Source organism: Arctopsyche grandis, chromosome 11, assembly GCF_051622035.1.
Source record: "Arctopsyche grandis isolate Sample6627 chromosome 11, ASM5162203v2, whole genome shotgun sequence".
NCBI lineage: Eukaryota > Metazoa > Arthropoda > Insecta > Trichoptera > Hydropsychidae > Arctopsyche > Arctopsyche grandis.
This window is the reverse complement of record NC_135365.1, coordinates 16,363,940-16,390,350: the sequence shown is the minus strand read 5'-3', so window position 1 is coordinate 16,390,350 and position 26,411 is coordinate 16,363,940. Positions and strand designations below refer to the sequence as shown.

General features: G+C 32.2%; 2 protein-coding genes across 2 annotated transcripts in view; one reads left to right on the top strand and one right to left on the bottom strand.

Annotated features, from left to right (window-relative positions):
- The first annotated feature begins 104 nt into the window (after positions 1-104).
- Positions 105-16,255, top strand: Tsp74F (Tetraspanin 74F). Its single transcript, XM_077440974.1, has 6 exons — positions 105-350; positions 13,332-13,421; positions 13,501-13,692; positions 13,972-14,229; positions 14,317-14,448; positions 14,600-16,255. Exons 2-6 carry the CDS (start codon positions 13,344-13,346, stop codon positions 14,645-14,647), a joined length of 708 nt encoding a protein of 235 aa, XP_077297100.1. The 5' UTR covers positions 105-350; positions 13,332-13,343; the 3' UTR covers positions 14,648-16,255.
- A 1,313-nt stretch (positions 16,256-17,568) lies between these two features.
- The window catches only part of LOC143918589 (protein kinase C-binding protein NELL2-like), a 31,467-nt gene continuing 22,624 nt past the window's right edge, over positions 17,569-26,411 (bottom strand). Inside the window, exons 9-16 of the mRNA XM_077440529.1 lie at positions 26,106-26,225; positions 25,771-26,031; positions 25,440-25,676; positions 24,173-24,280; positions 23,832-24,097; positions 23,582-23,761; positions 22,272-22,321; positions 17,569-20,539 (exon numbers count right to left, since the gene is read on the bottom strand). Of these exons, the coding sequence (XP_077296655.1) occupies positions 20,425-20,539; positions 22,272-22,321; positions 23,582-23,761; positions 23,832-24,097; positions 24,173-24,280; positions 25,440-25,676; positions 25,771-26,031; positions 26,106-26,225 (1,337 nt within the window). The 3' untranslated portion in view covers positions 17,569-20,424. The remainder of the gene's footprint in view (positions 20,540-22,271; positions 22,322-23,581; positions 23,762-23,831; positions 24,098-24,172; positions 24,281-25,439; positions 25,677-25,770; positions 26,032-26,105; positions 26,226-26,411) is intronic.

The window sequence follows — 26,411 nt, the reverse complement described above, 5'->3', positions numbered from 1 at the left end:
GCCTCAAACAACGGTTGCACAATATAACGAGCGGTTGGCGACCGCTGACTGTTGCAAGACGACTCTTCAAAAGCAATGTTTGCGTTAGAACGGCGCGCCTCGTCCAGTGCGTCTTGGTTTGTGGGCTTGTAGACTCGTGTTTTTGAAATTTGAGATTCAACAAAATAATCGAAAAATATATATACGTTTATAATAATAATATAAACCGAAAACGAAAATTAATCACCTGTGCTTGGTCAATATTCTTGTAAAAGCGACAAGTGAAAGTGATTACGACCGTTTCTGAGGCGAAGGATATTCAAAATTTAACAAAGCGACACATTTCAACCGGGGAATATTATCTTTTGATGGTAAATATAATACTTTCTTATTGCTAAAATTAATTGCACATTATGTTTAGATAGTTAGATGTTTTTTTATTATTTATTATTGTTGTAAAAAAACTTGAGTACCGTGTAATATGTACATAAGTGTGTTTTTATTTTAAATACGAAGCGATTACAAAATGTTAAATTGAATGAAATGAAATGTAAAAAGAGAAAATCAGTCAAAACTTATCACGTTTCTATTTTTTATTACCACTTCTTAAATTGAGCGAAAATTGCAAATTTTAAGGATTCAAGTCACACAATTCATTATTATTAAATGGAAACTTCATGATTTTGATTGTTCATAATACATCTTAAGTTAATAATAATAGCTACTAATCCATTGTCTATTATAATTATTATTTTTCTCGTTAGTATTTATAGTATTATCTTATTTTAATGCTAGTTTATACGGCATAGAAGCTTAAAACTCATGAAGAGACTTCATGATCTATTTTTTGTACATATATAATTCTGTTTCCTACTAAAGAGATAAACCAAAGAAATAAGCCTGGTCTATAGTGAATCAATGTTATCGATCAGTAGTGAACGAGACCACCACTTTGGACACATAATATTTTGTTTTAAAAATTTTAATTTTAATTTAAAATCAAAATAGTTTATTACTAACGCCGCGATTTTCCACCCAATACTATTTGTTTAAATATTATCCAGAATATTAGGTCAATTTTGCAAAACTACGCGCATATTTTTAAGATTTAAATAATGTCAATTCTATGTCAATTATAAAAAAGATTCGATGATGAAAATTCCACTGTATATTGTATCTGTTAAATATTGATTTTTTTATAATAATGCAATTTTCAACGAATAGATAAGGAAAACCGACAATAGTCATGCTCATTGTAATAAACTGACAATAATTATGTACAACGGGTTCTATTGAATTTGTTGTGATACATATTCCAATTAATATTTTATACTCCAAGGTTAACACAATGCAATTTGCATGTCTGTTGCTCACATGCAATTCCGCGAAACATGTATGGGTGAAATAAAATTTTAAAGGTCTCACATAAAAGGATCACCTTCGTCCAATATCAGGTGAGCCTTGATGGTCAGCAGATCTAATGATTTCCTTCACGACAACCAACCAAATGTTGCTCTGATAATGCAAGGACTGTACGTTCGTTTTTTGCAATAGGTCAAACTTGTATGAATGTCCGACTGTTTGCTGCTCTAAATTCAATACACAGTCAAAACGATCCAACCTAAGTAAACGTAAAATTGATAGGTCAAGTTGCCAGTCAGTACTTTTACGTTGTTTCGTGCTTCTCTTAATTTGCATAACCATATCGTACCTATGTATATCGATCTGTCCTAAACACGAACGCGTAGTAAAAATACGTAATGAACATAAAGTTTATAATCTGAAATCAAGAGTGTGTTTGTTCACGTATGATTCAATTCTAGCATAGCGTTCATTGTTCATGTGAACTTCTCAAACAGACGAAGGTTACCAAAAACGAATTATTTTTCTACTAATTCTTAAGAATATTTCAAGGTGACTCGTATGGAAAAAAAGTGTAATGAATGGTTTAGGATTGGACAACCTCGGATATTGGAAATGTTTTGCAATAGATTTACTATCGTGATTAAAATCTGCAGCGTCGTGTTCTAATTCTCACGTGTGGGAAGTTTGGATCTCTGGCTCCTTCAGAATTGTTTTACAATCAAATGTTATCGTGGTAAATTTGAATCAAGTCCTGAATGTTGTAAAATCAACCGTAAACATATCAAATAAATAAGTACATAAATACTTATAGTCAGATGTATGTAGGCTTGGTTGGTTTGGGTACGAGTTCCTTGCTCCGAAGAGCGGTTTCAAGGTTCAGATTGTCATCATGTTGGTCGCAACCTTCATTAGAGGATGTACTATAAAAAAGAGAAAGTATTTTTTAGTTATATCTATATTATAAATGATTACAATGCAAAGTTTGTCAAGGAAAATACAAAATAGTATTTGTTAGAACATTATTTCATTCATATTTTGAATCGGTTGAGAATTACCGTATACAGTTCGTAACATGTAAAATTATGTCACAAAAGAGAAATTTAAAACAATGGTTTTTTTACGACATAAAACACGTCACTTTTAACTGTGTCGTAATTGTAATTAAAGGGTTTTAGCACACGCCATAAAAATTATACCCAGTCTTACATATTATTAAAATTCTATGGTGGCTCTTAAAGTATGTCTTGTTTGAATAGAAAAAAATAATGTATAAAACTGTATCAGTTCCTAGTTTTCACTTGTTCAATAATGTAAACATTTAACAGGACGTTCAGTTTCCACATTTGTTCGTGACATTTGTAACCTTTCTTGGAAAAATTGCATGCAAAACTCGTGCACGTGCTTCCGACACAATAATTACTACACTTATGTATGCAAAAATATGTACATAATAACAGCATTGTTTATTTATATTCACAATGTATACCACATTCATTAATTTACAGATACTGATTTTTCTTGGGAAACTCGGAAGAAAAGATAAGAAAACATTTAGGTGCTATTTATGATATTGAAAATGACGTCTATATGTACGTGTTGACACCGTTGTCGAACTGTGTACGCCTTTAGTATCTATTCTTGTATCTAGAAAGTGCTTTTAACCAAAGTATTATATACTAGTAGTCAATATTTAAACTGCTTCTTAAAACTGCATTCTCCATACTAGGTACGATATTTTTATTAGGACGCGAAAGTTCAGATTAAGCGGACCAGCGGTTTATTTTGCATATACAAAACTATATAAAAAAAACCACGTACCGCGCACCTCTCTGTGTGTCTGCGCCCTAATAAGTAATTCTTTCCATAAATGGTACACCAATAAAAATTGATAAGACCTGAATTCAAAAATTTTTGCATGTTTGTAAGAGATTATAATTTAATGCAAAAAGTATTTATATAAATAACTGAATATATGTATCTAATGAAAAAATCCCACTGATCAACCAATGCTCCAAATCTACTCATTATCACGTATTCTCATTCAAAAATAAGTAAATATAAAGAAAAAAATGAATTAATGTCAAGCACGGATAATCCGCAAACCGGATAATCCGCACCCGGATAATCTACACTAATAGTACACTTTAAGATGAAAAACCAAGAGGACAGATTAGAACAACGCCTAGTGGAATGGAATGATCAGGCCAAATTCTGCAAAAAACAAAAGGCGAAAAAATGAAGAAACAGTGTAAAGAGATTTGTCGATATAATTTAAAAAGTTTGAGCAATTTTTTCAAAGATGACTAAATAGGCATAAATGTAATGACAGTGATCGATAGCAATCCCATAGTTATAGAAATGTGTCGAAACTAATCGAGAATAATAACCCATGCAGATTTTTCACAACGGGAGTCCAAGAACGTGCCCGTGCCGTTCGCTTCAGTGTGTTTTCGCCCTTAGTGGACGAGGTTTCTTCCGGTGCTATTAAATGTATTACATTACCGTATCCAAGTAATTATATATGTACATACATACCAGTGGCGTGCGGTGAAATTCTCTGTGTTTTTGTCACAGCCTTACTTACGTGTGGGCGAGCGGGACTCGGTATGACGTCACCTGTTCCCCTTGTATCCTGCTCGCGCACACGCAAGTAAGGCTGTGCGACAAAAACAAGGAGAATTTAACGGCACGCCACTGGTATATGTATACATACCTACATCTTATTCTCCACACTTCAATGATAATTCCCGAACTATACGCAACCGTGGCGTTGCAAAATATTGTCAAATCAGCTCAACACAAATATTCCAGTTGACAATGGTCAAATTGTTATCGCGTGTTTTAACCGTCGGTTATGTATTATTATGTACATGCCGAGGTTTGGTGCGTTTGACACACATATCGGCCTATAGCGACCTTGTTCAACACTTTCACTTTGGCTTCGGTGTTGTCGATTTCGCTTGCCTTCCATTGTGAGACTCTCTTGCTGCTGCAGAGGAAAGTCTCCAACATAACTTAACCTGCGCACTAGTTTGCGCTGCCGATTCCAGTTCACTCTCGTTTTCGCCTCGAAAGAAAGTGAACTCGCGCACCGACAGCAAATTATGCAATTGCAATTTCCAAGTGTCGTCAGTGCAAAAGCAGGCGTCTAGTTAATGTCTATCTCATCACTATTTGTGTTTTATATTATTTATAATATAATAAAGAGACGCGGTTTGCGATATCCCCCTGTCGTACTGCACAAATATAACTCGATGTATTTTTATCATAATAATATTTTGAGCCAATAAAATATTTAACACGTTCATATGACGCTTTGCACTGCAATATGATAATGTTTGGCTAGCACGCGAATTTAACATGGTTCGAAAATGATACACTTGAGATATGTAAATGTGGAGGTAATAATTCAAATTAAGTGAAAAATACATTACTCAGAACTAATGGAGCAGTGTTATTAATATTATCCGTAGGCTATAATCTTAGAAGTTTAAATGAATTCTGCACATATGCACTTATTTTTACTGTTTATTTCAGGCCCTTTGGATTGTTTCTTTGTTAGATATTAGATTGTTCTTCAACCAAAAAGGGCGAAACCACACAGAGAGGCAAGTGGCAAGTGGTTATTTTGGATACTTTTAAACATCCGAAAAAATGCAGCATCTTTAGCACATATTCATGTTCAGTTCCGAAAATCACCCCCTGGAGTGTTTTCGGTGACATTTTGTCCTTGACAGTGATTGATAATGGCTAATACCATATTTTAAGAGATGTAGGAGAAACTTGTCGAAATAATAAGGTCGTACAAATTAACAATGAACTGGGAACGCCTTTTCTTGACTCGAAGCAAAGACCACGTGCCGTGCCGTTCATCTCTATGTGTTTTCGCCCAAACTCTGCACTGTAGTTTCAAATTGATTCGATACCTTCTATTGATTTACCTGAAATTAATTGATGCGAGAACATATCTGCAAAAGAAAGATTAGTAACTTCCAATACCTGATTGGAATCGTTGTGTAATTGAATCATTTACTGAAACCAAAAAACTTTCTATCTGAATTACTTTTTTTGATATTTATTATTAATATTTTATACATATACAAATACCAGGCCTAACAAGTAAACCCCAATGTGCCTTCCTGGCCAATCATAAAAATCGATGAACAATTTATACAGCAATTTTACAAAGCGTCATAGAGACATCTATGGATAAATTTGACAAATATTTTTTCAGCATTTTATAAATCGGCAAATTCGAAATGCTGAAAACTCGAATTATGTGAGAAATAGGACAAGGTTGCCAATTTTTTGGAACCGTTTAAATGAAATTAGATAAATTGGCAAACTCTGATAGGAAACTATCGACCTGGAGTCACATATCCCGGGTCTGGCCAGCAGCGCCAGGCCAAGGATTGAACCCGTGACCACTCAGTTGAAATAACTACACCCTAACCATCGATTTATGCTGCTGGTTATGGTAATTGGATTTTTGCGCACATTGCGATCGCCCAAAATACAATTTTTGAAATGCAAATCGCGAATACGGAATATTTGGCACTCGAGTTCTCGTTAGTATGATAGTTATCGTTAGTATGATGGACTTTTCGGCTGCCAGATGTTCCGTTATAGATATTTTAGTGACTTTTGGTCGAGCGCTTTGTGAGCAATAATCACCGAACCGCTGGTTATATATGAAGAGTGTTAAGCAAAAGAAGCTAGCAGTTTCCTTTATTTGGTTAGTCCATTGAGACGCTAATCTGGGTTTTGCTTTCTGTTTTTTCATTCGTTATTTAATAAACAACCCTTTCATGTTTTTTTCTTTGTGATTAATGTGCTTAAATTATACAAAAAAATGACGGTTACCGTTTTGAAGGTTTACGAGTACTTATCATATATTTTTTATTCGATGCATTCTTTTGGGTAATTTAAACATCATTTATATTCATAAACCATATAATCATCATTATGATTTCAAAGTCACGTTTATTCATCGGATGAGAATTTACATACCTACATAGATATGATTCAAAAAATGTTGTCATTTATGTACAAGCTCGTTACGTTCGAGTGACCACAAAAACTACAGATTTCGACATTCAAATTTGACATTCAAATTACTTGTTTGCCCGGAAAATTTGGGGGAAATTTTGTTGATCTCTCAGCTCAGTCACATTGACAGAATTAACCTCGTTGTAAAGAAATTTCTAGAACAACCACGTAACACGTATTATTATGTTGACGCAATGACGCCAGACGCGTTTTCACTTTTCAAGAAGGTTGAGCACCTCAGATCTTACATAAAAAAAAAATCACGTACATTTTCTTTACGACAGACGACTGTTTTGTGAATGCATATTAATTTTTATTAACGACTAAAATGACCTAGCAATTAATTCAGTTTTTTCGTATACGAGAGGAAGCTCTATCAAATACCGGAAAAACCGTTAATTTTGTATCAATTCAAATTGTGATAATTTATTAACCGATTTGCATCTAAAATATTGAATACATTTTTTTATAGAATTTTTATTTTATCTAATGGCAAAAAATTGTGCCTAACTTGTCCTATAACATTAAAATATTTGATATTTTTTTACTAGCTGGATTTACGGTATATGTATGGCCGGGTTCACCTTACGGCACAAACTCTAAGTTGATTAAAACTCCCACTCCAAATCTTAATGCTTTTGTACCAGTTCATTTTTTGAGTATTCATCAACTCCGAGTTTATGCCATATGTATTGTTACGTACGCCGCGGATTGAGCGAATTGCACTTAGACCAACGGATATCTGTTATCGGATTAACTAAATGCATGCACTTACCTCCAAGGATTATATCTGGACTCTAAGTGCATTTAGGCTAAACAATGACCGTTATTAGTTATTTCTCAGAATCGGTACGGGGAGACCCAATGTCGTGGAAATACATATCCGAATACGTGACTATACAACAGGTAAACAGATTAGGCGTCCTAAGAGATCTACCCTTTATAAGGCGGTACGTAGGCGATATCAGGTCATTCTGGACTGAGCACTGCCAGTGCGTGTATCTCCTTAATCATCAATAAACGCTGTGAAACGACTGTTGGCCTTTTACTTGGATCCTCCACCCACCCCTACGCAACAGTATTATGGGGGTAGGGCGAGTGAGACGACTGTAATGCACAACTGTTTATTTCGGCAGCCGGGGAGGAGGTGAATGCTTACCGGCGAAGCACTGGCCAACCGATGATTTTACAGTCAGTACCTCGGGTTTGCCACAGTGTGTATATATCGTTTATACATATATGTATATTATTATCCAGTGATGACGTATGCATATGAAACTTAAACATTGAACGCCAAAATGCTACTCAAAGTTCAATATACTCAAAGAAGTATGGAACTCTGTACGCTTAGAATACGGAACGGAATACGTGGATGAGAAATATGACAAGAATAGTGGATATAGTGGAGAGAATGAAGAGATTGAAATGGCAATGGGTGGGTCACGTTGCTAGAAGAATGGAAGAAAGGTAGATAAAATAAGTGCCTGAATGGTACCCGTGAGAATGCAAAAGGGTGATAGGAAGGCCGCAATGGAAGGTTGAGATGGATGAAAGTTGCGCAAAAAAGAGACCAATGGCAGTATATCGTAGAGGTCTTCATCAAGCAGTAAATGATGTATGATTATATATATATATATATATATATATATATATATATATATATATATATATATATATATATATATATATATATATATATATATATATATATATATATATATATATATATATGTATATAGAAGTTAATAATAAATTAAATAAGTCTCTGCTCACTGAGTCAAATAGTCACGTATTTATGGACTGTTTGAAACAATTTGCAAGGGTCAAAATGTCAATTTGATGTTCATGTTCTTTTATCGGTGTCAATAAAGAAAAAAATCATACATGCTGTTATTCATTTAATGTAATTATTTTAGTATTCTTCAACTGACTATTTTTATAGTTGCATAATTAATTAATTCCGAACAGGATGTGTACCTGCATATAGCCCTTGTAACGTCCAAAAAATAATGATTCTCCATGGTCCTCGAGTACTAGACCATGACCCCGATGTTTTTTGATTCCTTCTATTGTACATTTCCTGTTTTAATTTTTAACCTCGTCATCCACATATTTTTTTCAAAAAAGAAAAAATGCAAGTCTCGTATACGTAAAAAAATAAAGTAAAAATATACATAGGTACCTCAAAAATAACAAAGCGTGTGAAAAATGATGCGTCGAATAACATTCCTTTATTTTCTTACAATACGTATCCTTACATACAAAAAAAACAATAATTCTGCCAGTTTTTTTCAACCTTTTTGAATATCGTTAGAATTTTAAATCTGAGTCGCCAATATATGTGTGGTTTGAAAACATAGTTAAATTTTTTGTTTATTTTGCTCTTATTTATGACTTTTGGATCTTCTTTATGAAAATCTAATTTCACGATGAAAAATGAAGCCTTTTTCATTGTGACTATAAGGAAAATTACAACAGGAATATTTATTCGTATATTGTATACTACTGGTTTTACCCGGCTACGCTCGGTATTTGTAATATACATAAACCGCTTAAACATGGCTAATCTAATAGTAAACATTTATTTGTTTTTTTATTAAATTTATTTGAACCTGGAATCCGGAAACGGAATTGAAACAGGAATCTGGATCCGGAACTGAAGTAAGAACTGGGAACCGAAACAGAAACAAATCGTTTCTGAACTAAGAAGAGGTTAGTAAAAAGAATCGGGATCCGGAACTGAACCAGGAATTCGGAACCGGAACTGAAACGGGAATTCTGATCCGGAACTGAAAAAAGGAATCGGAATCCAGAACTGCAATACGAGTTATGATCCGGAACTGAAAAAAGGACCTGGATCCGGAACTGAAACAGGAATCCGGGACAAAAACTGAAAAAGGAAACGGAATCGAAGTCGATAATGATATCGTCGTCATAGAAAATTATATTTTTTCGATAACGTCACGGATTCTCCCACAAAAACCATAAAAATTCCTTCGAAATTATATATTAGATAACAAAGGGAAAATTTAACTTTAACATATTATGATTTCATATGAAAAAAATCATCATTTGAAGTCGTAATTAAAAATAAATTGCATCTAGTCAGCGGATAAATGGATGATTCAGATAATTTAATCGTGATTCACAAATTAAATCTATATTGTCTTCGTTTATTGCGAAAATTTGTGCCGTGTTAAAGGACCTGTTGTTCTACTTGTATGGAATGCCGTAACAGGTTGTTGAAAAAGTTCGCCATGATTCAAATCACGAATGTTACCTTAAACGAAATAAAATGGACACGTTACATCATTGATATTGTAACACATCCATTGTTGATTTCATTTCCCAAGACTTGCCTTCTACAGATGCCATATGTATAATGCATTCAAATGGAGTACATTCTCGTCAACTTCCATCATCAATCATACATTGTTTGAATTGATTTTTTCATTTAAGATTTTAGATAATCTCTTCTTAAGCCTTTTCATAGAAGAACGTGGAATTATATGGGATATAGAAGATTATATTTTCTTTTAAAACGCATATTATAAATTTAATATTTGTATTTTTACTTTAGAATACGCACATATTGTTGTGAATATTTCGTTAGCGTAATTATCTCCTGCGGTTATATATTTTTTGGTTATTATTTAAGGTGTGGTTTTATATGTGTCAAAAGCTAATTATACGAAAATACCATTGCCGAGGGACTTCATTTAATAATTTGAGTCAACATAAAAGTTGACCATTTTGCTAGATTAGAAAGCTAAAACTAAATTCGCACTTCCGGGGGATAATTTGGTATAAAATTGTGGGTAGGTACATATGTTATGTGGATAATGAAGTTAAGTGATGTGACTCAACATGACACGACACACCTAACATAGTAGCTGGTGTACAACCAAATACAATTGTCTTTGTTTTCACCATAAAAAGGGGTCACGTAGTAACGTGAGTATGTGTTAACTATTTTAGGACACCATTTGAATAACTAAACCTAGGGAAAACCATTGTTGGCCCATTCCAACACGATACTAACAACTCGACCATAGAATTTATATCAATAAAGCGTCCGAAAGAAATGTGGTTTATGGCGTAAATAAAAAAAGAAAGACGAAAATTTGGGTAATAATCTAATAATTTAAAAGTCTACTTAACCCTTTGAGTGCTGAAGTATTTTCTATTGAAAGCCCGCCACGATGAAAATTTCGCCAAAATTTCCAACTAGAATTATTTAGATATCCAATAGAAAGCAGGTATACAAATTGTAGCTAGTCCAAACAAATCCTAGATAACTACCGCCGAGGATTTCAAGTTTTGTAAAGGTGTGTTTAGATTATCTAATATATCTTTCAACAATTCTAATATATTTGGTATTTCCCTACATCAATTCAGGTCTAACATCAAGAGAACCTTGACCGATTGATTAATTTCTTCTCCTATTCTATTTTTCCAATATTTCCAATATTTTTATACTTTAGTTTAGTTATGTAATGTGCTATTTAATCATATTATAGCTTTCATTCTTTTCCTTTTCATTTGTTTATTTTGTATTTACCTTTTTCATTTGTTTTATATTTGTAAATTTTAATTTCTTCTTATATTCTATTTTATAACCTTTTCCCAATATTTTAATACTATAGTTTAATTATGCAATGTTCTACATATTTTGTCATGCCTTTATTCTTTACTTTTTAATTTGTTTTCCTTATATTTATCTTTTTCATTTTTGTAAAAATCTTTTATTGGACTCGGATGTTACATATATTATTTATTTACTATTTGTTTTTTTAAACATATCTTTGTACATCCTGTCTGTTGATTTTTCAATAAATAAAATAAAATAAAATAAAACAATATAAAATAAACAAAATAAATTTATTAATGAATGTATTTTTCCAAAACTAGTTCCATCTTCTTCATTGTAAGGGGTGAATGTCATCTTCCTGATGTTCTGTGTAATCTTAAACTTAGGGTACCTGAGAAACTGAGAGAATCACGCTCCAGAACTCTATTTCTGCCTATTCGGGCCAGAACTAATGTGCTTGATGACTCGCCCCGTTCAAGAGCCATTCGATTATTTAACCTGCTTTCTGGGAGCCTTGATGTTTTTACTGCATCATACAGTTCTGTCAGGCAGCATATTTTAAAAGACTTCTAGCTACATATTTACACATGTTGTTTTCATTTTGTAATATTATTATTTAGCATAATAAGTATGTATGTTGGTTTTATCTTTATTTATGGGTCTACCTCACGAGCCCGAATGTGAAACGCCCGAAAACGCAAATATCGGAAGGCAAAGATCGAAAATCGAAAGATCTTAAGTCGAAAGATAAAAAAAAGGGTGCATGGTAAACGGTACATACTCACTTAATTTGCGCGAGCAGGATACAACAGGAACAAGAGGAACAGGCTTTTCCTCCCGTATTCTGCACGCGCACATTAATACGGGAGGAAAAGCCTGTTCCTCTTGTTCCTGTTGTATCCTGCTCGCGCAAATTAAGTGAGTATGTACCGTATACCATGCACCCTTTTTTTATATTTCGACTTAAGATCTTTCGATTTTCGATCTTTGCCTTTCGATATTTGCGTTTTCGGGCGTTTCACATTCGGGCCCGTCACGGAGAACGGTATGTATGTATATGTACATCATTATATGTATATATGTGTATTTTTATATTTATGTATGTATGTTTTTTTTATTTGCGTATACGTGTAAGTATTTGTGTATATATGGATGGTGTACATATATGTTTATATAATTGTCTTTGGCCAGGAAGGCGCATTGGGTTTACCTGCTAGGCCTTCCTGGTATAAATGAAATAAAAATAAATAAATAAATTGTTGTTAAAATGCTCACAATCTAAATGACAAGCCACAATCTAAATGTCAAGCCACAATCTAAAATACTCAGTAGTTAGGGATTTCCATCCGGTAATTCTGCTATGGTTATAAAGTCACAAATTCCGGTGTAAACGAGTCTTTATAAACGTTGACAAATGAATGACACAGATTCAATGAAACGACCCATGTTCAATGCTTTTTTTTCAATGCTATCTAGAAAGGTTTAGGGGGTAGTATTCTTGTTTACTTTGTACGTGCTCAAAATACAACGCCTATCGGCGTTTTTTCAGACCCATGGACGTGTTGGCAAAACGCCGATCGGCGTTGGTCAGCATTCAAATGCTAATTTTTTTTTTAACTTTATTTTAATTAGTAAAATAACCATATATGTACAGTTTGCGTATAAAATATGACGAATTGTACATATTGCGATGAAAAGTGATTTTAAGGTCGAATTATAATTTCTATATAATAATAAGACTTGAACAACAATGAAAATTAGCAGTTTCGCATTACATCAATTTATCAAATAAGAGCAACACTAATTGGTAATTAGATTCTACACTTCAAGGTCTTCCATCTCAGTAATTTACTTGCGACAATTTGGATACCTATTATGTAGGCAAATTTATGATATTCAAATCTTTACAATAAGAAACATTCAATGCCCATAATTTTTTTACTTCATTATTCAGTGTTACAATCATATTGATTAATATATGTATTTTCTTAAATATCATGTAAATATTGGTAATATATTTGTTAATAATGGGTATTATACTGCTAAAAGATATTTTCACTTAATGAAAGGATGTACATAGCTACACTTAAGGTTTTGTCAGCCCATTGGTACATATATTCTTCTAGAAGAATTTTCGGTTTTTTTTACCGCTGTGTACAAACAGGTTTTGCCGAATTTACTCATTTTTTTTTGCTACATTGCCGATGACCAATCTTTAGCACAATGATTCCTCAACATTAGTGTCAAGTGTAAGGTAACTATTCTATGGTCAAAAGTTTGGTCAAAGGCAACTGTAATTGTTTCAATGTTCATTCAATTGCAATGGTTTCTGTATTCTTATTTTTAGTGAATATTCAAAATGGGCTTCGGACAAGAAATGGACGGATGTGGTCGGTGTATGAAATATGGACTCTTCGTTGCCAATTTTCTAACATTCGTAAGCATACAAACATTTGAACTATTGACTTAAAACAATATTTTTTATATTTTTTCAATGAATATTTTGTTGTTTGAAGCTCGGCGGATTGGTAGTGTTAGCTATTGGATTGTGGATGTTGATCGACAGGACATTTATCAACGATTTGATTGGAACTAATTTGTTCCAAGGATCAATTTATGTTCTCATCGCCACAGGTGCTTTGATCACGTTTATATCGTTCTTTGGATGCATGGGAGCGGCAAAAGAAATTAAATGTCTACTGTTGACGGTAATTCTATTATGAGTATTTACCATAGAAGTAGAATGCATTGTTAACAAAAGTATCGTCTAAAAGCGAGCCATCGAAGAGAGAGACGGAAAGTCAGAAGAGAGACAAGAGAGAGAGCGAGAGACAAAGTTTAGCAAACAATGAACAAACTCTGCCGCGCAGAGTTTTTGTAGCAACATTTTTGGAGGCTGAGAGCGATTCTATGCATTCTACTTCTATGGTGTTTACTTACTAGTATTCAGCTTTGCAGTGATTAACTTAATCCTTTTAAATTTTCAGTACAATATTTTGGTCTTTATCTTATTTGTTACGCTGCTCGTGGGAGGAATTCTAGGCTATGTATTCCGTGAGAAAGTACAAACGACAATGGAAAAAGAAATGCAGAGTTCTATATCCTTTTATGGTAATAGGGAAGAATTCACAAAAGCCTGGGACACTACTCAGCAGGAGTTGATGTGTTGTGGAGTTAATAATTATAAAGATTGGCAGGAAAGAATTCCAGAGTCGTGTTGTAGAGAAGTAGAACGGGGTGGCAGAGTAAGCAAATGATCACATTCTAGGATTACAATGCATACTTGGCTAAATATGTACAATATATTTGTAATTGTTTCATTTTCATTACAGAAATTACCTTGTACACAAGCGCAAAATGCTTTAACTATATATACTGAAGGATGTCTCAGAAAAGGAGTTGAATTTATGAAAGAGAATGGTGTTATCTTGGGAACTGCTGGTATCGTTGTCGCTGTAATTATGGTTAGTTAATCACTAAATAATTCCTGATTTCATATTTATTTATGTTTTAAATTTGATATCCATCATAGAACCTTTCGAATTCCAATCACAGCATATGCTCTCAGATTTTTAAAAATAATTACATATTGATATCTTCTGTGTGTTGTTTTAGATATTTGGTATCATCTTTTCTTGCGTTTTATTTATGAAGATAGAATAAATGGTATTTAAATAAAATGTACAAGAATTAGATACTTTGGTGATGCCCGAGACGTTCGTCAGGTCATTGATGAACTAGCCGAGAATGTCTATTACGTGTTATATCTACTTAAAACATTATATTTCAATACATGTGAATTTGATATTATTATAAATGTATCAATATGTTTTATTTTATTAAATACTTACGTATTTACTTCAAAATATCATATTATTTATACAAAAATATTTTATCTCTGATATAATGTATTATTATTATACGTTACAATGTTTAATATAAATTTATTCAACCGTATGCGGTAGTTAATTTAAAAGTTTCGAGAATTATTATTATATAGTAATAAAATATGATAGTTCTTGTAGTGTCACTGTGTTAGTATGAAATGCATTTTAAATGTATGTACATATTATAGTTAAATCTAATTGATTTTTCATTTCTGTTATAAAGTTCGTGAAGTATATTGTTAAATATCTAAATATAGTAAAATAAAATTGTAGTGATTAATAATTTATTACACAAAATTGAAGATTGAGCTGGAAATAATGCATATTTTCTTTAAGATGTCAACATCAAATCATACAAAAATATCTATTATAACTAATTATTTATTATACATAAAAAAAAATCATACATATAAGTAATATCTACTTATATTCTTTTATACTGTTTCTTTGAATATTGTAATGTTTTAAAATATAATATATATCTCATATTTTGGAACGTACATACATATATATACAAAAAATTAAATATGCAGTAATAAAAAATACAATTAGGTTAAAAACAGGAATGTCTTCAATTTAAATATAAACTTAAAATACAACATAAAATCTTCATGGAATGTTTATATTAATTTTATTATTTGGTTAAGATTTCAATATACATACATATATAATGTAATTTGATGTAAACGAGTTTTGCAATAAACTTTAACTTTAATAAAACATTGCTTTACTCAATAAAACTAATGTTCGTAAATTATAAAATATCGTTGTATAGATTAAAATTATAAATGGCACAAATAAATTTGATTTTTAGTTAAAAAATATCACAATTTTGCACGTGAAACTTAGTATACATATATCTGGTTAAAAAAATATAATATATACTTCAAATTAAATCTTTTTAAATGAATATTTAAATTTTTTACAAATCATAAAGTGGTGTATTATAAATTTTCATATCGATGAAATAGTTCTTTTATTATAAATGTTGTTAATTTCGTTTCGTTTTCAACCTGCATGGTTAGATTTTCATTGAATAAATTGTTTCAGACAAACGAATTCTTATCCAAGATGTAATTTAATAATATATGTAACATATACATATACATATACATATACATGTGTATATGTAATATTGTTGTTGTTTTTTTTTTGTAATTTTGTATTTTTTGTGACTGTGATTTTATCACAGATAAATACCGAGTACACGTTTTAACACGAGTGACACAATGCAACCTTGTATCGTGTTACCCGTGTTATAACATGCATATATAGCCGCAGTAGTTTATTATGTTTATATTATATATAATAATATATATATAAAAGCAACATGTATGAATGATATGAGATTTGATGAAAAACATGAATAAGAAACAATTGTGTCACCGCATAACAAGCTTTTTATTTTTGTAGTAACTGTATGTATTTAACATTACATATTATTCATTAATTTTATACATAATATCACAAATGAGATGAGTTTTAACGAAAAATAAGATAAAACATCGATCAGTACATACAAATACAATACATAAATATATGAAATATTGTACATTTACAATAGGTTGTGGCTATTTGAAGGTACTATATCTGCGAACTATTGGCTATTTGCAGGTACTATATCTGCGACAGACGCAAAGCCTTCTGCGCATGCGCGTCAACTTATAATCCGATTATAATTTCTTACATTTAATGTATGCTAGACTTGTTTAATCAATCGTTCATTATACACGAGGCAAATAAATAAATTTCGCACGTTATTATAATAGATTTATATCATTTAGCTAGTTTGCGGCTTGTACTTGTATGTAGGTATTATACGTTGTATATGATAATACTTGTCTAACAATTCATAATATTAACTAATTTGGATTATATTTTTTACTCTACGTCACTTTACGAGTTCGAACTAAATTTTAAGAGGTTTAAAACAAAATTTTAACAGTAAACACGCTGACAGTGACAGTTCACGCGCATGCGCAGAACGCTTTGCGCCTGTCGCAGATATAGTACCTGCAAATAGCCAATAATTCGCAGATATAGTACCTGCAAATAGCCAATAATTTGCAGATATACTACCTGCAAACAGCCACAACCTTTAAAATATAGATAAAATATATAGTAAAAGGCATACGTTGTATTTTATAATTTAAATATAATGTATAATAATAATATTGTATTTCGATTCTATTTCAGATGTGTTTTTCAAATTAGTTGCGTAGTTTCAAACATATATAAACAATAGTTTTGGAAATTATAATTGGATTATCGTACGATTACATCAGCGTTAGCCATAGGAGCGAATCAAGTGAAGCGTACGATGATTGCTTCGATGAAAAATGACACATTTTCAGCGACTAAATGTATGTATGTAAGTAGTATTTGGGTACAGAAAACATCCACTTGAAGTTTCATCAAAGCAATTATCATAGGACACACTGAGAATTTTCTCCAGTGACCGGCACCGGATTACATGCCTACCTATGATTACATTTCTATAGTTAACTATGAAATCATGTAATTAGAAAACAATTAAAATATCTTAATTTGTCTCAACGGTTACAATATTTGAACACAGCAAGACGTGCAAGCATCAAAATGCCGGCGGAAATGAAACAAACAAAACATGTATTAAAATTCTCACTATATTTGGTTTTGCTATTATATACTGCCATGGTGTTTTTTTTTTTTTTTTTTACTTTCAACATACTTTTTTATATAACTATTTTAATTCTAAGGAAGATAGTTTTTATTTTTATTAAAAGCAATATTTGTTTTTTTAACGGCAAAATTTCGAGGTATGAAACACTCCGATCACACCTCACAGATGAAGAAATTCAATTAGTATCTAGCAGTATGAAGTTCTTTTTTTAATACAATGGATAGAGTTTCATTCAATGACGTATTTGAAGACAATTTTATAAAATTTGTCGTAAAAAATTACATAGAAACACTAAAATGTATGTGTATACACAAGGCCGCATTAAACTCAATCAAACTCAATTGCTCGTTACTATCTCGGCAATCTCATAATCGAATACAAATCATGTCCAAAACCTTTCTGTTTCCGTCCGCATCGAAAAATATATATATTTTATGTATACATTTGTCACATTCTCACACGGACGTACGTACATACATATGTATACATTATGTTAACGGAGAAAGTATCATCGTGATTGCAATTGTTAATTTGGACCTGTACGTACGAAATACTCTCATGTCAAAATATGCTTTAAAACAAGGTGATCGGTTGAAATGGAATAATTGTATTGACATTTTAATACAATCATAGTCAAGATGATCGTCACTACATATTATTTTGTTATATAAAAATCCCTATAACTAATTTACTCATCCTCTACGCAACTATGTATTATTTGTAAATATTACATGATACAGACACTCTTATCGATGTTGATTTTAGAACATCACTTTTAGAAACTTTGGTTATATTGCCTAGTATTTGTACTATATTTCTGATTTTTTTTTAATTTTCAGAACTATAATTATTTATACGGAAAGAAAGGCTTAAATTTTGTTAAATAAAATCTTTCAATATATACTCTAGAATAGTTGTAAGTACACGGCTGCGCCCATGAAAAGATTTAGATACATAATTCATATACAATTATGTATAGAAACAATGAACCAGTGGCGGCTCGTCCATATGGGCTGCGGGGCTGCAGACCTCCCAGTATAGTAAATATGCATGCTATTTTTTTTGGATTTGGTCAACGAGAGCTACTAGAGGCCGATTCATCTCTGCAGCCTCCCCACTTTGAATTCTCACGAGCCGCCACTGCAATGAACCTTTTAATATATACTCTAGAATAGTTGTAAGTAAACGGCTGCGCCCATGAAAAGATTTAGATACACAATTCATATACAATTATGTATAGAAACAATGAACCAAACTTAACTTGCAGTTTCCATTTGAACCGATCACCCGCTACAAACATGCACCCGACGAGGCAGAAAATTTACATTAACACCAAAATATATATATATATATATATATGTATATTATAGTAAAGAAGTATTGCTTGTGAAAATCACTTTTGCCAAATTCGTCATTGAACTTTGATTAAACATCAGTACAGTGGCGGATACATATGGGGGGCGCACGCCCCCCCCTTGCGGAGCCACCAGCTAATGCTGATAGCCACTTTGCTCGTATTGTTGAAGAGGCGAAGGCAGTTATGGAAGAGTTAGACGTGGAGATGAGTGTTCCTCGTCTTACAGGCAGACAAAGACACAGGGAAAACTGCGATCATAATGATGATGCTATGACATATTGGAAAAGAACTGTTTTTATTCCAACACTGGACAATGTTACGACTGACATGAGAGAACGTTTTGCTGAAGAAAATATTTATCATTTTAAATTCAACATACTTTTGTCCTCACAACTACTGAAACATGCCGGTAATGATCTGGCACATAAATTGAATCAGTGCTTAACTGAACTATCGTTCTTTGAAGGAGAATCACCCTTTGTGATTAAAAAGAGACTAATGGGAGAGATTCTTCAATACAAGCAAATGAGCATAAACGCCCTTAATGATCCTGTGATTCTGTTATGCAAGCCTTGTCTGTTTGTCCTAGATCTGACTATCCTACTTTGCACACGCTGTACAAAATATTTGCTTGTTTACCTGTATCTATTGCTACAGTAGAAATAAGTTTTTCAACATTGCGGCATACAAAGACATGGCTGAGGTCGACAATGAAGGAGGATCGACTTAATGGCTTAGCTCTGTTAAACACTCACCCTGAAATCGATTGTCCTATTGACGATGTAATTATCCAATTTGCCAGAAAGAATAGGCGCAGAGAATTCATCATTTAAGGATGAGAACCACAATTGTAACTTTTTTATTATATCATAAGATGGCATTGTCTTGTACATGTGTATAATCAGTTTAAATAAAACTTTCTTAAACTTTACATGTGACTTGATTATTTTTTATTACGATAAAAGTAAATGTAGCTCAAGATATCTTTAGCGCCCCCCCCCCCCTTGAGTTTTTTCTGTATCCGCCACTGCATCAGTAACGATACATTTTGCTTTTTGGAATATTTAGACGTCTATTATTAGATTCTTTACAGTTTACAATATACTAAGCTCAATTGATAATTTGTAAAAACACTTTTTTTTCTTCACTAAATTTATTTATAATGATCTGTCAGATATATAATTGGCAAATAGGCAATCGGTAATCTTTTTAAACTTCCTATTATGAATAAGGCCTTCGAAAGTAGACAAAAAGAACGCCTTTATCGGTCGCATTTCATCGCTAGCTCACGCACCACTCTCGCTCATTCATCCGGTCACATCACTCGTCACTGGTATGAAAAACACACTCTGAACATTATCTATCTAAAATAAATAAGTTTTTTTTTTTAATTATTAACAACATATAATGGTAAATTCATTGTGCTCGAGGATTTAGGCAATTTACAAATTATTACATATTTTTTTGCACCATTTAGATTATCGATTTAATTGATAGGCATGGCATGGGCGCTTAGAATGCGTTCAGCCAGGCTCTAGAGGGGCGGTGGTTCCCTGACTCCCCGATGCTTGCGGTGGATTGCCTGTCGAATTTGTCTCCAGGCTGCTGCCGCCCACCACACCCACACAAGCACCATCATTGCCGCACTCCTGTACAATTCAAACAATACAATTATTCACATAAAAATATTTGGATACACTCTAAACAGAAAGAGAGAGACAGAGAGAGAATGATTCTATCTAAGGTTTCTTTAAATATCCTAAACAGGAATGTAAAATATTATGAGTTTGACTATTAAGCTATGTAGAGCAGCAAAGTAAACGTTGCATTACTATTGAAAAGACTCCTTTCGCTTGTAGCAGAAGTATGGTGGTAAGTTACATATGTATGTACATATATCATGCCTTTCATATGTATGTGAATATTCTACAGTTAAATATGTACGAAACTCTTTGATATGGTCAATGTCTATTATTCATTATGAGGGCCGAGTTAACGGTGACTGTATTTATGATGTAATTTTGAGAAAAATTATAATTGGCAGCTAATTAATGTAATATAATATAAAGCAGGCTAAGAATATGTGATAAGCGCTGCTATGAAGTTTGTGGATAAGAATAATTTAATATAATTTTTTATTATATGTATAACAATACGTAAAAAACTAGATGATTCTAATCACTTTGAGCTGGCCTTTTTATTATTTTCTAATAATCATTTAATTATTGTTGAGTATCTATATTAAAATATATAAATTGAAACTTTTAGTAAGTAAATCATTCAATCGGCGAATTAATAAATATAAGTCTACATATGTATAAAATTTTCCAAACAAAATTCATGCCATAGTATAATAATATCCGAACATTCACTATGTTCTTGCTTTATATAGGCGTTTGAAATCTGAAATCAACTTTTCAGATTGTTTTTATATAAAGCAAGATTTCCACTGTATGTTCAGCATGCGTAAGATAGGTTAAAATTAATTGTCATGCTTGTGAAGTTGTTTCAAAAGAAAAACTATCTAACTGTATCATTCTGTATTTAAATTTAGTTATTGTATATAATTTTTATGAAAATGTAATATGTATGTGAATTTTCAGTTTTACATAACTAGTGTGTATCTATTCTGAAGTAAATAAATATAGAAATAAAGTCACTCTATGTATTATAAAAATGTACAAGTACTGGAAATAAAACGTTACACTGATGCAAATGGTTCGAAGTTCGACGTAAACAAATTATTGTTAGTACAAGAAATATACACAAATACAAACAAATAAAAATAAAAAGTCACAAACATGAGAAGCATGCCACAGAAAACGGTGAACGCATTTTTGGAATTACATAGCTTAACTGTTGGGAAGATAGTGTTACATAAAAATTGAAAATGGGAAAAGCATGTGTGCATTTGATTGTATAAATTTACAAATGAAGTTTTAAGTAGATGAAAGCCAGATAGTATATATTATTATTTTTACTTCAAAATTTGGTGTGCTATACCTACATTTGTCACGGATCACTATGAGATATAAAGAGGTGTCTGGGTATCCAATTTTGTCAACTAAATGGACAACAACAAATACACGCATTTAGGTGCGACAATCCGACAAATTATTTATAAAAAAAAATAATAAAAATACAATAAAAATAAATATTTTCAGTAAATAATATATACCCATGAACTCTTGTCTCACATATGTAATATTTAAGTTAAATTTTAAACGTCAAGTGGATCAAATGCGGAGATGCATATATGCATTTCCCAGTTTGTATATTTTATTAACAAAATATGTAACCCTGCCGGAGAGCCTTGTCTTTCATGCCGCAAAATAACAAATAAAGGTGAGATAGTGAGATAAAGAAGGGTGAGGTGGTTACCGATGCACACAACACGCGATATTGCTCACCAGTGTCGCGCAGTACGCCATCTGAGAACAACAAAACACGTTAAAACCATTCATTAGTCAATATTGTATGACCCAACTACGTTTACACACACACAAATTAATTTTAAACTCAAGCCAAACATCACAAAAAGCAATTGAAATTGATCAACATCAACAATTTCTATCGCCGTTCGGTGTATTTTGCGATTTTATGATCTGTAAAGAAATATAATGAAAATCCTCAAGCAGTATATCATCCAGTATATATGTATAATATAAGCAGTGCTATTATCCAGTGAGTTTTCAAAGGTTTAATGTATTCATAAATAAACTTAGACTTTCCAGCAACTTGATTTTGAATGATTGGTAATGACTAGAGCCCGGAATCTGAAAGGGCTGTTTATTGTTCAAAGATTGTAAATGCATTGTTAAAGGTTTGCCGAACCTTTTTTACAAAGGATTTACAACAATGGAACAATAGGCGGCACGTTTCCGGCCCCTACATATTCCGACCTCTAGTAATGACATATTTTTAGAGAATATATATATATATATATATATATATATATATATATATATATATATATATATATATATATATATATATATATATATAAATGTATTTTAAATAGTAATCTAAATAGAGGATCTGGATTTTGAATGTTCACTGTTAATTATTTACACTTCAAAACAATTAATAAATGAATTGGACCTGACCTCATCGAGTGTCGTCCGTAAAAAAATAAAATAAGCATATTTAGATATTATTAAATGCAATTTAAAAATCTGTGATTGATAAAATTTAATCTAATTTCATGTATTTGTATGCTTGTATATAGTAGCAGGATTATTGGAATGTAAATAAAAAATAATTTGATAAAAATTTTATATATTTTATACTAAAATTATTTAACGAGTTATTATAAAATTATAAATATTTACTGCAATAATTCATTGCATATTTATACGTACGTGGATATATAATATAACATGGATGTAAAAATTGTAACTACAGTATTTATATTTGGGATAATTTCATTTGTCCGTTGTTACGGAAATAGGTCGACTTGATTAGTTGATTTGTTCGATTTGAGAACTTAACGATTCATAGCATAAATAAATAGAGATATAATACAGATTTATATATGTAATAGTGATGATAGTTTAAGTTTAAAATATAACATGTATAATGACGAACACAAAAATTTCACAAAACATGTAACGTATAGGTGAAAATAGTCCCGTTACGGTGATTAATATACAAAATGAAAAGTAAAAAAATGATGATTGATGGAAAGGCACCTGGCAATCAGGTGCTGTATGATGTGCAGCTTGTGGGCACGGTGTGGAAGAATTGGGCGAACAGAGAGCTTCTGCAATGTGTGTTCCGGTGATTCCGTTTGCCGCACTACAGCACATCCCTTCACCCATCGAATTGTCTCCTATGGGACACTCCAGCTCCCAGCAGTCGACTTCTCCTAACTAAACAAACCAGCATTAAATAATTTCAGACAAAACATTAATTTCAATAAAATAAATTAATAGTACATACCAAACATTCACAAGTTTGACATTGGTACACCCATCGTTCTCCGCTATGAAACACGACATGATGCAACTCCTGGTGGTGACAATCGTACGAAGGATTGCACTGAGGACAGCACGAAGGAGATGGCCTGATTCCCGTGCCAGGGGGACGCGGGGGACATATGCAAGGAGCCGGAGAACACGACAAGACTCCTTTGTGACATGAACAAATTTGACATTGTTTCATCCATTCGTTACCGTCTGGTATTTCTTGAGAATCATGCATGCAGCCTTTGAAAATAACAACCACATTATTAGAACTGTTGTATGAGAAACTATGTATGATGGGAGTTTTTTTATACTTACTTAATTTACAGTCTGGCTGCGTACATTCACACTGAAATGACCCGTCTGTATTTACACACTTTGCACTCGGATGACAGGTGTGCAATTCTTCCGCACATTCGTTTATATCTAAAATTAAATTGTTTGTGTAATATACATATAATGGATTCACATAATAAAGTATTACTAAACAGGAACAGGATAAAACGCCAATTTTCTAATGGCCCGTTATTGAAACTGATCAAAATTCCTTCATGCACTGAAATTTTGACCAATTTTAATGACGGCTTATCTGAAAATTGTTAGTTTTCTAGTGGCGCTGCCTGTCCTGGTTTCAACAGAGTGACCAGATTTACAAAAGATTATATCATTGACACTATTTTTAATCATTGTTTGATTATAATATATAAAGATTAAAAAATACAACTTTGACTTGGGCGACGCCGGGTATATATTAATGACTTTTATGCATACTAGTTTTAATTAACGACTTTTATGCATACTAGTTTTAACTTCGAATTTTTTATACATAAATATAAAAATAGTTTTCATGTTTTTAATATTTTATTGTGCCTCAAATAAGATAAAAGTTTTAACACACTGTGATATATGTACATATATAAAAGTAACTTTTCCTTTTTCGTAATATTTATTAATAAAATGCCACACTAATAGCAATAATAATGTTGTTTACTATTTTTAAAATTTATAAGTTTATTTTTAATTACAAAAAAAAAAGATTCACGAAGATATAGTCAAAATATTATCAATGAGTTAGATATTTAAGTTCATATTTTGCATAGAAGCCCTAACAGGTAGACCCCAATGCGCTTTCCTAGACAATTAATTACAAACATTGCGGAATTTTTCTTACATAAACCGCTGTATTTCGATAGGCTGAAGAACACGAAATTAACAATTAATTGATTAATGAATTAATCCATAGAGATGTCTATGGATTTAGACTTGTACATAAATTTTTACATATTGTACATAAATCAAATTCAGATATTTGTAACAGTGGGTAGGCTGTTTTTTGCCAATTTGATGGAGGAACCGTTTCAACAATGAAATCAGATAATTTGGCAAACTCTGATAAGAAACGATCTACTTGGAGTCACAAATTTCCAAGTCTGACCAGCAGTATTAAAGATTAGCACGGGATCGGACCCGGTTACCTCTCGGTGCTAATCATGAACGCAACCTACTAAGTCATACTAGAAGCCAATTTTTCTCATGTTAAGGATCTCTGGCCACCCTGTATATTATAAAATAATTAAAAGTGCACCTTGACAAGCTGTAGCTTGTGAATTCCTCAACGGCAACGACCTATACCCTGACTTGCATTTACAATAGTACCATCCCGGCATGTTGACACACGTTGCAGTGGAAGGACAATGGTGAGTGTTAGTAGTGCATTCATCTAAGTCTCGTTCGCAATGTTGTCCAGTAAAACCTGGACGACATTCGCACCTATCCGGTGACTGGCAAGTGCCACCGTTTAAACAACCACCAGTGCATATTGCTGTGGATAGTAAAAAATATATACACATACATTAATGATTAGCAGTTGCTATGCGCTTAAATTATGTATATATCTATAGGACTAAAATACTAACGTTTGCAATCATAACCATCACCATGATATCCTTGCATACATTGACACGAATAGGAACCTGCAGTATTATTGCAATGTGCGAACGGCGAGCAGCGATGATCGCCCGATGCACATTCGTCTACCTCGATACAGTTAAATTTATCAGATCGAGCGTAGCCATCTTCACATTGGCATACATACGAGCCAACTATGTTGGTGCAACGAGTGTGAAGATGACAATGATGTCCGTAAAGTCCTCCCTCCGACAAACATTCGTCGATATCTAAAAAGTTATATTTTACATATAAAATTAAATTCATTTAAGTTCTGTTCTAATTGTGAAATTATTCTATTTACCTTCACAAGTAATTCCATCTCCTTTGAAGCCTTGATTACAATTGCATGAATATTCCGTGATGAGATTCATACATGTTGCATTTTCACTACACGTATGGCCGAGACTGCAATAATCGACACCTGAAAAGTAACGAGCGTTTTAGTATCTAATATATAATTTCGAAAGAGACTTTGTAACTATGTATGTTTGTAAGGTTTGTTGGGAACATCGAAAACAAATCAAAGTTTCTATGAAATCAAATCTACATATGATTCAAATAAATTTAATAAAAAAACAAATGAATGTTTACTATTAGATTGTTTTGC

Coding starts and splice junctions, on each gene's coding strand:
- Tsp74F (XM_077440974.1), top strand. CDS start 13,344: ATGGGCTTCGGACAAGAAATGGACGGATGTGGTCGGTGTATGAAATAT. Junction 13,422..13,500: donor TTGCCAATTTTCTAACATTC/GTAAGCATACAA, acceptor TGTTGTTTGAAG/CTCGGCGGATTGGTAGTGTT. Junction 14,449..14,599: donor TCGTTGTCGCTGTAATTATG/GTTAGTTAATCA, acceptor GTGTTGTTTTAG/ATATTTGGTATCATCTTTTC.